The sequence below is a fragment of the Dipteris shenzhenensis genome, chromosome 8, assembly GCF_047967505.1.
Source record: "Dipteris shenzhenensis isolate YYH24624 ecotype China chromosome 8, Dip_SZ_1.0, whole genome shotgun sequence".
Lineage (NCBI taxonomy): Eukaryota > Viridiplantae > Streptophyta > Polypodiopsida > Gleicheniales > Dipteridaceae > Dipteris > Dipteris shenzhenensis.
The window spans coordinates 35392750-35407606 of NC_141603.1; the positions used below are offsets into that span (position 1 = coordinate 35392750).

Consider the following 14857-nt stretch of genomic DNA (forward strand, 5'->3'; position numbering starts at 1 on the left):
TGGTGCAGAATCCTGGTCCTTGGTAGAGGAAACTTTGAGAAAATCTTAGAGATTATTATCAACCAGCTAGCAAAATCTTTAAATCAATTAATGAAAGAGGATAATTTTTCTCTCCCCTTGAGTTTGCAAAGAAATTCCCTAATACAATGAAGAACTTATATCTTTTTTGCTCTAATCTCCCACCAGTAGGACCTATATCCCTAAAAATTTTGTAGCTAAAATGTTTTTCTATTCTAGAATGTTCTTCCTCTAATGTGGTGTAGCACAACTTTTGTGATCTAGAAGGATTACCTAAAGAGGTTCAAGAAACAACTTTCTCATATCTGCCATTGATAACCACTACTATGACTCCAAAGGATAGTTCAACCGCCGATACATTTACAAATCCCTTCTTTCCACCTAGAGTTCTAGAGACAAATTTGCTTGCAACAAAATATGGCTATGGAAGCTAGAATGGAATCAGAACCAGTGATAGACAGTTGATGGCCACCCAACACTGGAGAGCTTGAGGATAGAGAAGGCCTAGCCACACACATGACGAGGCCACATCTAACTACTATACAGACACCAAACGTATTTGTCTAGGGAGAGTCCTCAAGGTGGTGGCATGAAGATTCTTAACATTCATCCACCAAAAACCAAGATTTTGAGTCATTTGAGAAGTCCGTCCATGAGTCGAGCCACAAGCACGGCCATAGACCTATGGAATATGCATTATTTCATGAGGTTACATGAGCCATGGAGGTAGAACTAAGATAAAGAAGACCTACCCGTGCAATGGGGAGGTGGATCAAGAACCAAGCCATGAACGAAATGTGCCAACCAGGCTAGGGGCAACAAGAAGACTACTAGTCGATGTAAGACAAGTCAGATTCAAAGATATATTGAAGGACAAGCAAACGATTATTCCAAGGACATAGTGAGATTGAGTAACAGCTCACACCCATGGGCATGCCATTAATAATTGCTGACTGGGAATGAGTGGACACCTAGCTCCAGTCACTAGGTTGCTATAACTTGAGTACCAAGTCCTACCTAGGCCAAAACAAGATAGCCATGACCCAAAAGTCCCACACCTACCAGACCTTAGATTGGAGTGAGATGACCCCAACCAAAAAGTCCCACACCTGTTGGTCCCATTGCTGGAGTGGGATGACCAAGGCCCGACCTCTCGACCCAATGGATCCTTACCCAGCCAATGTGGTACGAATATGACCAAAGAGTCCCAATCCAATGCCCATTGAATCGAAGGCTTCACAACCTATCAAAGTGAAGTCCTAAGATTTGAAGAGCCATTTGTAAAGTTTCCCACAAGTTTGTCGTATTATTGGTGCCACAACTAAGGAGTATATGAACTACTTTCCTTTACTTTGGCAAAGACAGGCCAACAATGGTTCAACCAATTTCCAATTGGTTACTTACGGTTTGGCAACAGATGTTCGAGGTATTTCTTGAATGTTTAGATAAGAAATTAATGAGGACAATGTCCGCACCAAAAACTCAGTGAATTGAAGGAGAAAAAGAATGAGTCCATTCAAGATTTTGTCCTAGAAATGTGAGTCATCACTCAGTTGAGCACACCCCAAATGACAAATCTTTATATGCTTGGTTGATTATAGGTTGCACCCAGGAGGACCTATGTTCCCCAGAAATAGTCAAGCCAATAAAGACATATGAAGAATTGTTGAACAGAGCAGTAGCCCTGAAAAGAGGGGACCTCCCAAGTCTAAACCCAAGAAGGAGGACAAGGAGAGTGATCATCATCTAAGGAAGATAAGCTAAAGTCCAAGCTCTCAATAAGGCCTTAAAGGAACTAGTGCAAAGTGGTGCAACAAGTGCTCCCAACAAGGACACACAAGTAACACTTGTACCAAGTTTATACATGATCATTCTATGAGTTGGTTTGTAGTAGCTTTGATCAAGGAGAAGCCACCCTACTATTCTCTTCCAGTTGGAGCATGCACCGTGCACGTTCCAAGTCATTGAGGCCACATCGAGCAGCCTTCCCACTTCCCTAGTCGTCATCAACATCCTGTTCCATATCCTCCGCCAATGGGGCAAACACATTAACAAAAAGGGGCCTTTTCGTAGCTTACCTTTGGCTACACGGAGAGACTCCTTCCTGCTTGGCGTCCCCTCGTCGATCGGCTCATATGTGGTCACCAACTCAGCTTTCTTTCTATGCCCTATGTTAGGTCTTTTCCATCTGTCTTGTCGCCACTATTGTCGATGTGTTGCACTTAGCAAGGATTCTGTTGTCTCCAGTTGTCGGACCACTATCGGAGATTTTCTTGTCTGTCGTCTCTTCGACTTACGTGACTCTGGTGCATTGTCAGCTTTCCCCAACACGTCTGTGATTGTTTTCCCAATGGGGCGATTCTTTGGGGAGACTGATTCCTTTCGTGAGCCTTCGCGAGAGTATTCAGAATCAGATTTCGAGTGTTCATTAGAAGGGCGATCTTTCGCAAAGTGCCCCAATTCTCTGCAAATGTAGCAGGCATCAGGGAACATGCCAAAGCCCACTTCAGTGACATGGAAAGCCCTGAGTGCCCACGAATTGAGTGAGGGAAGAAAAGCAATGAGCGATGCTGCCTAACAGGTGTTTAGCAAGTGCGAAGAGCTTGTGGACTACAGATTCAAAAGATATCTTTGACATTGGGATTGGTGCTCTACATTCCCAAAAGGTGGTCCATTTATAATATTTTAGTAAGCACTATGTATGCTCTTCCACTCTATAGCTTAGTGGTAGGGCTCACATGTGGGAAAGACAACATCGTGGGTTTAAATCCTACCCTCTTAGATAATGTGCACTCCTCTTAGACATAGCTTAAAATAAATAAATTAATCCAATTAAATTAATTAATCCATGGACAAACATAAGCAATTAACCTCCATGGTCCAAAACAAATAGGAATAAAATAAATTTGAGCGAGTATGTCCCCCCATACATTGATTAACGTATATATATATATACATATATACATATGTATATATGTATATATACATATATATATATACATATGTATATATGTATATATACATATATATATATATCTTCTCTCTCTATATATATACATATATATGTATATATATATATATGTATGTATGTATATATATATATATATATGTATATATATTTATATATATAAATATATATACATACATCTATTTATATATATTTATGTATATATATGTATATATATACATATATATATATCTATATATATATATCTATATACATATATATATATATATATATATATATATATATACATATAGATATACATATATATACATATAGATATATCTATATATATATATCTATATACATATATATATATATATACATATAGATATACATATATATACATATAGATATACATATATATACATACATACATATATATATATATATATATATATATATATACACACACTTACACATATATATATATACACACACACACACACACACACACACATATATATATATATATATAGAGAGAGAGAGAGAGAGAGAGAGAGAGATTATCAATATTCAATTTCAAGTTCACTCTCTTTCCAAGAGAAGTGCACTTCAAAAGCAACAATACCGTAAATTATAGAACAAACAATAGATTTCCACTCTTGCAACAAAACTAGGTTGCGGTAGGCAGCCTTTCTGTCATGGCTCTAACTCCAATTGGACCTGAATCCTCACTATTATCCAATTGGAGTTTGAGTAGCAAGGTCATGAGCTTTGTCCAACAATTTCTCAATCAAGTGATGGCAAGAAAGAAAATATGCAATTATCTCCCTCCTTATATAATAGATTTGCAGGAAGAATGAATAAAAAAGTATGCTTTTGGGTCAAATTTGGAAGGAGTGTTTTACTCCTTTAGATCAATCTAAAATCAAGGGCCTAAAATTGTACATGTGGCTTAAGGAGAGCTCACAATAGGTTGCTTTTCTTGAAAGCACGTTTCAAACCCTTGGATCTTCATAAAGATCAACGCCTATAATCACAACACATGGCTTAACGAGGACTTAGAAAATGAAAACTTCCTTCTAGGGTGCTTACCGTAAAGATACTTGGTATTCCATCAAAGCATGCAATAACCAAAGTATATGGAGGATTCTAGTCAACCAAGATTGTTGTCATCTCCAAGTTGCCAACTTTTATTCTAGCTTGATGAGTGGTGTGAACCACCAAAGCCGATGGTGGCCATCCCCCAATTTTATTGGGTGACGAAGTTCTCTGTGATGTTATTTTATTGCCAACTTCTATTCTAGTTTGATGAGTGCTGACAAGGACCACGACGAAGACTCCTCGTGTGAACCACCAAAGTCGGAGGCCATCCTCCAATTCTATTGGGCACTTGAGCCCTCTTTGATTTTATGTTATATGGGTTATTAAGGCCAACCATCCAAGGTGTTGGCCACTCATCATCTTCTTCTTTTCACTCTACTCTCCGGCACATCCTCGCCTTCTTCTCCTCATGTAAGCTTTCATGATTTTTCTTCATAGCATTCTATAGCTCTCCTCGCCTCGAATTCTTGTATTCAGCTGTGACTCTTTGTTGGTTTGTCTGCTGCTTTCTCCCTTTTCTCGTACAAAGAATTTATTTGCCTTCCATTCACACGCTCACTTGATTTTTACTCATCCATTCCCCGCTTTCACGTGCCAAATGGCATCTTTGGTGCCGAGCTTCGCACGAGTTCGCAATGGAGGAATGTTGCTTGTCCGAAGTGGTGATACTTTATGTATTGGAATAACAGGGGAAGCTGTGAGGGCAGCGCTCCGCAGCCCGGGCTTAGACCTTTCGACCCAGAGGAGTTCAGGCATCATGCTCATAAAATGGTGGATTTTATAGCGGATTACTACAAGACTATAGAGAAATTTCCGGTCTGCAGCCAAGTGAAGGTGGGACTTCTCACCAAGCTTTCATTATTACACCAGAGTGATCTCAACTTCTCCATATGAACCGATAGCGAGTCTCTTTTCAGACGGTTTACATTATTGAAGCACTTTTGCAAGACCCTCTACAGTGGAAGCATACACGAAAACATCTCACTTGATTTGATTACAAGGTATTGTCTGTGTGACGTGCATGCGAAGTTTCGGAGAGATTGAGAATCATAGAGATTAGCTTTCTAACAAATTACAGGTCAAGCAAGCGAAGAAAAGAGGTACTGCTGGATAAGTAATAATATGTTCTTCTGTGCATTGTACGGCATGTGTACCGATTTTAGAAAACTGCACTCCATCTTGAACTTTGTTGGCGTTTCTAAGATACTGTGTGCGCGCGTGTATGCGAAAGTTTTGGGGAAATTGAGAATTATGGAGATTAGCTTTTTAACGAATTACAGGTCAAGCAAGTGAAGGGAAGAGGTATTGCTGGATAAGTAATAATATGTTCTTCTGTTCATTGTACGGCACGTGGACCAAAGTTGGAAAACTGCACAGCATCTTAAATTTTGTTGGCGTTTCTAAGCTCTCATATATGTGGAGCCTTTCTTTAGCAAGGGAGCCAGATGAGGTGTGGAATATTCAAATACAAGGGACTATGAGAGTGAGAACTATCATGAGATTGGAACTGCACACTGTGCTGTGTTCTTAGAGGATGAGTTTGGGCATGTTCCTGGAATCATCTAAATATATAAATACAAGCTTCCAACGCCCTTTATGAGAGTGTGGCAAAAATAAAGAAAAAGCAATTCTTGATGTCTTTAATAAAAAACAAAAACAAAAATTAATTCTTTTGTTGTCTTCATTTGTTTTCTTGTATTTGCATTGGTTTAATTATTTGCTTATGTTAAGATGAGTGTTCTCTTTTGTTTTTGATTATTAGCATAACTTACTCCTCTCCTGCAATCACCCTTCTACAAGCATAACGGTTATATATCATAGGGGACTCCCTTATGCATATACGGGAGGACATGTCTATAACGATCACTCTCTTCAGTTTGTCAGCTCAACAGTCAATCACGGGGCAGGCACACGTAAATTTCCTCCCAGCAGCCAACCTTGGTGGTAGCAAACTCTTAGAATAGCCCACATATGTGAAGGCTCCAGCTTGCAGATTCCACCAAGCCCCAATTCCCTAGATGGATCTAGTATTCCACATGTCTACATTTGAGGGCATCTCCTCAATGCATCATTTACCTCTCTCTTGGGATATCATTGAAATCTTTTGCCCCTTGGCACATTTAATGCATTTAGACCCCTTAGCCTTAGATCCACCTAGTCTTGTGCCATGTTCCCCTCACCAAGGGCCTTGACCTTGATTCCTTTTTGATCATTTACGCGAAGCCCAAACAAATATAATACAAACATTGATCCTTTAAAGGAAAATGTCGACTGACCCTTCCGAGGTCATGTTGCCTCAACTTGAGCATAACATTCCTTCCCTCTTTAGGCATCAGCGTCCTCGATGATAAAGTCTGGGAACACTCTCCGTAACTGGTATACGGATTCCCAGGTAGCTTATGATAGAGGTAAACCATGCCATGCAACCAACACCGTGGGTATCTTCCGATTGCGTACTGGCATTGTTTCTCGGTCCAGGATTCTTGTTGGTTTGCGTCCTGCATTATCCTCTATCTCTTGAAACAAAAAAACACCCTCGATTAGTGAGTCACTTGTATGCAAAAATTTCTTTAAACGAGAAACATGAAACACTGGGTGCACCTTACAACCCTGTGCTAATTCTAATTTATAGGCTACCTTGCCTATTCTTTTTAGAATTAACCACGGCCCACAATATCGGGGTGATAGCTTAGTGCGAAGGAACTCTGAGAAAAACTTATCTTGGCAAGGGATGTCAATGTACAAACAGGCTCAAAATAGGGCATCATAGCAATGGAGGTGAGAGACCCCCTATGGATGGACGAAATGGAGGAGGATAATGAGACTGGAAAAGTGCGTCAGAGGACATGGGAGAAACCATCCACATGGGGAGATCACTACTTACCTTATGTGGATGCTTGGACTCCAGATATGTAACGGTATCCCCTTTTCAAGGACACGGCAGGTTACAAATGCAAAACTTCCCAAGGGTCAAGGTGTGACAGATTACATGATGATTAGTCGAGATGCAAGATCCATAGTGGAATACCTCAGGGTCAATGATGAGGTCATCTGCTGTAGAAAAACTAAATCCCACAGCAACCCCTAGGTTGAGAGCATGAAAAAGCTCACATCTATGAGAGAACTGGAAACATCATCATCACATTGTCGGATGCCTTCCACCTACCAAGCAATCAATAAATGCAGGACAGCACTACTGCAAGAAACAACCCGTAAATGCTTCACAAAAAGTAGGAGGAGGAGCATATGCATGCCGCGCAACAGTTGGTATGACCTGGGTCCTGGAATGTAGAATAGCACATATTGATTGGAAAATAGTGGAAACAAAACAACACATATTGATTGGGAAACAACGGACACAGTCGAAAAGAGTACAAAGCCAGAGCATACAGATGGGTAGTAAGGAGGAACAAAAGAGGATTCCTTTGGAACACACAGCTTGAACACTTCGAGGAGCTTAAACAATCCCCTGGAAAGCACCCTGGGAACATGTGATCCAATTTTTCAAAAACTCTACGAAAGTGACAGGGAAGACAAGGACACTCATGCATACTTTATCAAGCATACTTTATCAAGGCAACAAATATTACCATCACAGAAGACTACGTGAGGAGAGGACTAAAAAAGCTAGCAAACAGGAAGTCCTCAGATACACAAGGACTAGTGGGAGAGATGCTGAAATAGGGAGGGGACATAACATAGGAAATATTCACTAAGCTCATGAATAAAGCTCTAGAAGAGGGTTTCCCTCCATAATGGCAGCTTAATAGGATTGTCCCACACCGCAAAAAGGGGGGGGGGGGGCAGCATGGCAAAAAACTACAGAACAATTACGTTAAGCAACCTAATAGCCAAACTTTACGGCACCATCATTGGGTAGAAAATCTGTCAATGGGCAAAGTATACTGGAAGTAGGGCCCCATCCTAGGCATGGTTTCGCCCCAAGCCCTCAAAAGTGGATCACCTAGTTGTGATAAGAGCCATAATAGAGGGAGTCTAAAATAAGAAAAGGACAGTCTACTTTTGTTTTGTAGACTACTAGAAAGCTTTCGACACAATTTCAAGTGAAAGCTATAAGAGAGAATAGAAAGGTTCCGAGTCCGTTGAGCACTCAAAGAGGCAACATTTTGACCATAAGAGAGAGTGCTGGTTGAGCTAGCGGAGCCACTAATGGATGGATCATGCTCTAGGGAAAAGGTCATCACAAGCAGTGACGTGTGTAAAGCAAGGATGCCCCCTGTCACTAACTCTCTTTGGTCTTTTCTTTGATGAACTATAAGGTTGGACGAGAACACATAGCAGAGAGGGAGTATTAGGTCACTGGGTATGCCCTACTATTTATGTAGATGATGTAGTGCTCTTTGAAAAAGACAAGAGGGACATGCAAACACACTTGGACGCATTGGGCAGCATTCATATAGATACTCCGGCTTGATAGTCAACTCAACCAAACCCTAAGTGATGGTAATTGGAACCTGGAATAAACATATATCCTTTACACTCGAAGGGGAGCCTTTGGAAGCGTTGACCTCATACAAATACCTTGGGCTGGAATTTGAGAACAGCTACGAGCGGGATGCATGGGTGGAAAGGAGAATATGGGGGATTTGAAAGCACTATATAGTTTCCTAAATAAGTGCTAGAAAGCACCCCTATAGAATTGGGAAATGGCCCTCTATGGATGCCCAGCTTTGGCATTTGGACTGTCCAAAGCTTATTCGAAAAGAATAGAAATGATACATAAATGCTTTCTCATAGGAGAATTGGGAGCCAAAATATAGTCACCCTACCCCATCTTGCTAGCTGATACCCTCTCAAGGGGTAAGCACTATGTCAATACATGTTATACCTCAACAAGGTGAAGAAAATGGATGCAATTTGATATGCGCAAAACACACCACTAAAGTTTTCCTGTAGATCACGGGTGTAGGCACATGGTTACTCAACCCAACCAACCTCTAGTAAAGCAAGCTCAAAAAGATCACACACATTTTCCCTCCTGCATGCTTTCTCTAGAGCCCACAATTCCCTGGATGAATCTTGATGCCGCATGTCAATAATTGGAAGCCCCTAGCATACACCCTTTTCATCCCTCTCTTGGGATAACCGTTAATTCTCCATTTGCCCCTTGGCAACTCACACATTTAGGTGCACCTAGGCCCTTAGCCTTAGATTCATCTAGTCTATGCCATTGCGCCCTCACCAAGGACCTTGACACTAGTTCGCGGCACTAGGCACTTTTTGAGGTATTCCAACCGTAGTTGGAATTTGCTGGTCTCGAACGTACTCATTCCTATAGAGGAATGTTTTCCTTTCATTGTAGGCAAACTTCAACAATGGTAACCACTTGTTCCATGTATGTCGCCTCAATGACACATATGCTCTCAGCATATTCTCTAAAATTTGGTTGACCATTTTTGTTTGGCAATCCATTTCAGGATGATCACCACTACTCAATTCTAACGTAGTCCTTAGTGCCTTAAACACTGCAGTCCAAAAATTACTAGTGAATTCAAGAACTATGGATCTGGGTAGTCCATGCAGACGAAATATATGTTTAATCAACAAATCCACTACTTGTGGGGCACTAACAGATTCCCTAGTTGGAATGAGGTGAGCCATCTGCGTAAGACGGTGAATTATCACAAAGATAGAATCATATCCACCTTGTGTCGTAGACAGACCAACTATAAAGTCCATGGAAATGCTCTCCCATCTACCTAATGGTTTCTGAGGGCTTCAAAAGGCCAGGTGGCTTCACCCGCTCTTCCTTACTCACTTGACACGAGAAAGATCGTGTCACATATTCATGAATATGCTTTTTCATCTCTGACCATAAGAAATCTTGGTGCACAAGATCGTATGTCTTCTCGACACCTGGATGTCCCACACATGGACTATCATGGTAGTGTTGAATGATGCTTTGCCTAAGATCATTTTGATTAGGCACAACTACCTTGCCATTCTGTTTTAGCATATCATCCACTATGGTATATCTTGCATAAGTTTGGCCTTTCCTAGATGTTAGGTCATCTTTTTCCCTAGGTTTAGTCACATGAGCCATAGGCCAAACGCTCTGGACAAACTCGTCCACTTTTTGAGTTTCCCTAATCTCGGTCATTAGAGCACTCTCTAACACCATGAAATTCATATTATGCAATAATACACGACAATGCATCAGCAACTTTATTTTCCTTCCCTCTTCGGTACTGAATCTTCATATTAAACTCTTGCATGAGCTCTGCCTACCTAGCTTGGCGACCACTCAAGTCAGGCTGTTTACAAAAGTACTTCAGAGAATCGTGGTCCACATCCACGTAAAACTCTGAACCATACAAATAATGTCTCTATGCTTTCAAAGCATGAATAACAACGTACAACTCTTTTTCATGAGTTGGCCAATTATGCTGAGAGGGAGAAAGCTTCTTGCTTTCAAAGGCTACTAGCCCTCCTTTTCGAGAAGAACTGCTCCTACTGCCACAATGCCACTTGTGTTGGTTTCTAAGAAAAATGGTTTTTGGGGATCAAGAATTTTTGACACCGGGCGAGAGGCCACGGCCCTCTATATGGCATTAAAGCTCTCTTGTTGATTCTGTCCCAATCGGAAAGGTACTTTATCTGAGGTACAAGTCCTAAGAATGATTGCAACACGGTCAGACTCTGAGGAGTAGGCCAAGTCAATATCACAGCCACTTTCTTCAGATCCATTTCCACCCCATCAGGAGTAATAATGAACCCCAAATGTTCAAGTTTTACCATGCACAGCATGGTTTTCTTTTTATTCGCATAGAGACTGGGTTTCATCAAAGTATAGAACACTTTTCTTAAGTGTTGACGATGCTCAGCAATACTTTTGCTGTAAACAAGGATATCATCAATAAAATGTACTACGAACTTCCCTATATATGTGTTAGAAATGACCCAACAGAGGGTACGCACATCGGAACACTGATAATAATGCCCAGGAGCTCACACAGTGTGATGTGGGGTCTGGAATCACAGACTTCTTAACTTATGTGCATAAAATAGATGTGTAGACTCATCAATAGACAATGAACCAGCCAGAAAGAGAAACCACCAAAATAATATATTTCCATCCAAAGCTATGGACACAATACAAAAGAGATAAATCAAGAGTCCCACCAATGGTGTGGTCCTCTGATCTTACCACAAGGCACTTCTCCTATCTGCTGGCTATCTCTAGACTCGAGCCCACGTGCTCCACCTCGAGCTTCTGTAGACTATCCGTCCAGATCCCTTCCACCTTGCTGTCTTCACCAGCCTAGGTGGGCAGCACTCTGAGCTAGGTCTGCAGCTCTACAGCCCACTTGAATCCTCCTGGATAGAGGCCCACAGGTGGCTGTTCTGCTGCTCTTTCTGCTCCCTGAATTGCTGCTCCAAGTGATGATTAAATGAGGGCTGGAGGCCCTCCTTTTAAAGGCCCCAAGGGGGCTGACAAAAACTGACCAGCCTGCAGCAAACTGGCCGACCAGTCTGTGGCTGGTCCAGCCGTATAAGGGCTCACAACCCGGGGCCTTTTGGGCCCACTCTTCTAGGGCCTTGGTCCTCCAATCAAGGCAAGGGACCAGTCTATATAAAGGAAGGTCCCTGCCTCATGGCTGCCTCTTTTGCTGCTCCACTAGGCCTCATCCAGCCCTGTACTTCTCCGTACAGCTGCATGCCACCTGTCCTGGGTCTGCACACCCTCTGTACTGCTCCGTACAGTTGTGCCACCTGTCCCGGGTCTCCTCTAGGTGTGCAGCCCTCATGACAGCCATGATGCTGTCCATGTGGCAGCCCCTTCTCTCTTTTTCTGTGGGGTACTGCCCTAGGTCTCCCTCCCCCATGCTCTCCTCATTTGGGAGCTTACAGATGGGGAGGTGACCGTTCCAACACCACCCCCTCTCATCGACACATCTTGGCCCAATGCCAACACGTCGATGATGATGCTCCAGTAACTCCCTGGTTGTAGTCCTCAGGAACATTTCGGTGTCAAAATCTTTCCTGGCTTTTCATCCAGTGGCTCCTGCTCCACCAGGTCTGGTTCCGCTTCCGCACACCATCCTGGTACACAGGTCCATCTTTGGTAGCACCTCCTGGCACCACCTCGTTCAGTCACGTTCCCACCTTCGAACTCGAGCAATTCAGCCGTCACGATCTTCCAGTTGTCCCCCTCATAATGTGGAGTCTTCCAGGCACCATGCTTTGAGGGTTTGTTTCAACCCGTCCTTCCTTTGGCAAGGTCTGCAACCAATGAATATTTCCAGATAACCTGGACCATGAACTCTTGCTGAGTTCTCAAGCAGGTACTCTTCTGGCTTCAATACTCTTTGTCCATCACCTTCTAGCAATCTGCATCCGAGATTTGAAGAAGCACTAATACTTCCCCTTCTGCCTTCGAAGAAGGCCAATTCCTTCCAATCTCGTATCTCCTGAGAAAATTGAAGAGCAGGTCTCTCCATAGCATGCTATAAAGGCTTAAATGCAAAATATCAAGTACATACCAAACTGTTGTACTGCTTGTGTGTTTGTTGTGAAAGCAAACCCTATACCTCATTAAGGCACCTACCAAGAGCATGTGTAATCCTGTACTATCCCCTTCTGAAGTACATCATCCATTTGACCAAGAGACCCCAGGGCCCTCCATGGAATCCACCCTCGTGTTAGTGTCAACAGCCACACACCTGGAAGGTACCAAGCGCATGCTGTCCTTCACTTTCACAAAGGCATCTGACTCCTCGTCGACCCACACCTCTATGTCAGACATTCTCACTGTGATTTCTTGGTTAACATATCTAACCTCGGTAACACTTGGTGAAGTCACCAGGAACAACTCTTTGATTACCACATTTGCTTTGGCCTCTCCCTCTGAATCTGAGTCGGACTCCTTTTTGTTTTTCTGGTCCGCCTTTTTCTTTCTGCAGTCCTTTGCAAAATGTCATGGCGTCTCATAGTAGAAGCACTTCTTCTTCTGCTTCCTCTTAGAAGTCTCCTCGTCGTCAGAGTTGTCTTTCTTGGACTTGCCACCTTTAGGCTTGCCCTTTCCTTTGCCAGCGTAATCCTTCGCCAACATCGCCTTGTCGTCTTTGTCCTCGTTGTAGAGCTTCTCTCGAGCTTCCTCCTGTAGCAGTAATGGACCCAACTCCTCAAACGTCAAGGGTTTGGTCCTTTGTCTTGCTGTCACAGTGTAACAAAGCTTTTGAAACTCCGAGGTAGTCTCCTCAGTACCATCAAGGCCAAATGGCATGAGTCTGCCTTCTAACCAACTGCCGCCAGTTGATCCCTCACCACCTTGGCCTTCGTCAAGTGGCTATGTACCGTATCTCCTTCTTCCATATCAAGATTGTAGAGTTGATGTTGAAGAAGCAAAATCAAGGAGGTGTTGTCGTCTCGTATAGATCCTTCAGAGTGACCCATGCCTCTACTGACGTCTCGGCCATCTGGATATGTGGAAGAATAGAGTCTGCCGTAGTCTTTATGATTAATGCCAGGGCATGGGCATCTCTGTCTTCCCAAGCTTTGAGCTCCTCTCTATCTACTGCTAGGACTATCTCCCCTTGCCTGTCCACCATGTCCTCCGGCTTCGCCTCCACTCCCGTGGTCAGCTTCCACAATTTTCGAGCCACTAAATGACTCCGGATCTTCACTTTCCAGATCGGGTAGTTGGTCCCATCTAGTTTCCCAAAGTCTCCAAAGTTAGGGATAGTGAATGAGAAAACTGGGGGAGGAGGAAGGGAGAGCAGGGGCTGAAGAGGTTGTTGAGATCGACATCTGTGCTGTTTATACCACGCAGCAACGTCAACCAAACTCAATTTCAGTAGACCAGAACTTTGAACGCACCTGATTGAACTTGAGTCACCCTCCTTCTCGCAAGGGTACAATCCTCCAGTCGTGGAAGTCGATTCCCTAGAGCTTCTGAATCAGGGTCGTCCTTCAGCAAGGTCCCTGCTTTCAAGCTCCCACACTTGTGAGCCTCCTACTTGGGCTCTGATACCATGTTAGAAATGACCCAACAGAGGGTACGCATAGCGGAAGACTGATAGTAATGCCCAGGAGCTCACACAGTGTGATGTGGGGTGTGGAATCATAGACTTCTTAACTTATGTGCATAAAATAGATGTGCAGACTCATCAATAGACGATGAACCAGCCAGATAAAGAAACCGCCAAAATAATATATTTCCGTCCAAAGCTATGGACACAATGCAAAAGAGAGAGATCCAGAGTCCCACCAATGGTGTGTTCCTCTGATCTTACTTCAAGGTACTTCTCCTATCTGCTGGCTATCTCTAGACTCGAGCCCGCCTGCGAGCTTCTGTAGACTATCCATCCAGATCCCTTCCACCTTGCTGTCTTTGCACCAGCCTAGGTGGGCAGCACTCTGAGCTAGGTCTGCAGCTCTACAGCCCACTTGAATCCTCGTGGATAGAGGCCCACAGGTGGCTGTTCTGCTGCTCTTTCTGCTCCCTGAATTGCTGCTCCAAGTGATCATTAAATGAGGGCTGGAGGCCCTCCTTTTATAGGCCCCAAGGGGGCTGACTCTTCTAGGACCTTGGCCCTCCAATCAAGGCAAGGGCCCAGCCTATATAAAGGAAGGTCCCTGCCTCATGGCAGCCTCTTTTGCTGCTCCACTAGGCCTCATCCAGCCCCGTACTTCTCTGTACAGCTGCGTGGCACCTGTCCCAGGTCTGCACACCCTCTGTACTGCTCGGTACAGTTGTGCCACCTGTCCCGGGTCTCCTCTAGGTGTGCTGCCCTCATGACAGCCATGATGCTGTCCATGTGGAGG

General features: G+C 43.3%; 1 protein-coding gene across 6 annotated transcripts in view; it reads left to right on the plus strand.

Moving 5' to 3' along the window:
- Positions 1–4345: 4345 nt before the first annotated feature.
- Positions 4346–14857, plus strand: part of AAS (Pyridoxal phosphate (PLP)-dependent transferases superfamily protein) — a 93673-nt gene continuing 83161 nt past the window's right edge. For 2 of the 6 annotated variants that reach the window (XM_087378629.1, XM_087378630.1), the window contains exons 1-2: positions 4356–4480; positions 4759–4903. In XM_087378629.1, coding sequence (XP_087234755.1) covers positions 4479–4480; positions 4759–4903 — 147 coding nt within the window. In that variant the 5' untranslated portion in view covers positions 4356–4478. Of the gene's footprint in view, positions 4481–4758; positions 4904–14857 lie in introns of all 6 variants that reach the window. The other 4 variants (XM_087378631.1, XM_087378627.1, XM_087378626.1 and 1 more) reach the window with 4 other exon arrangements.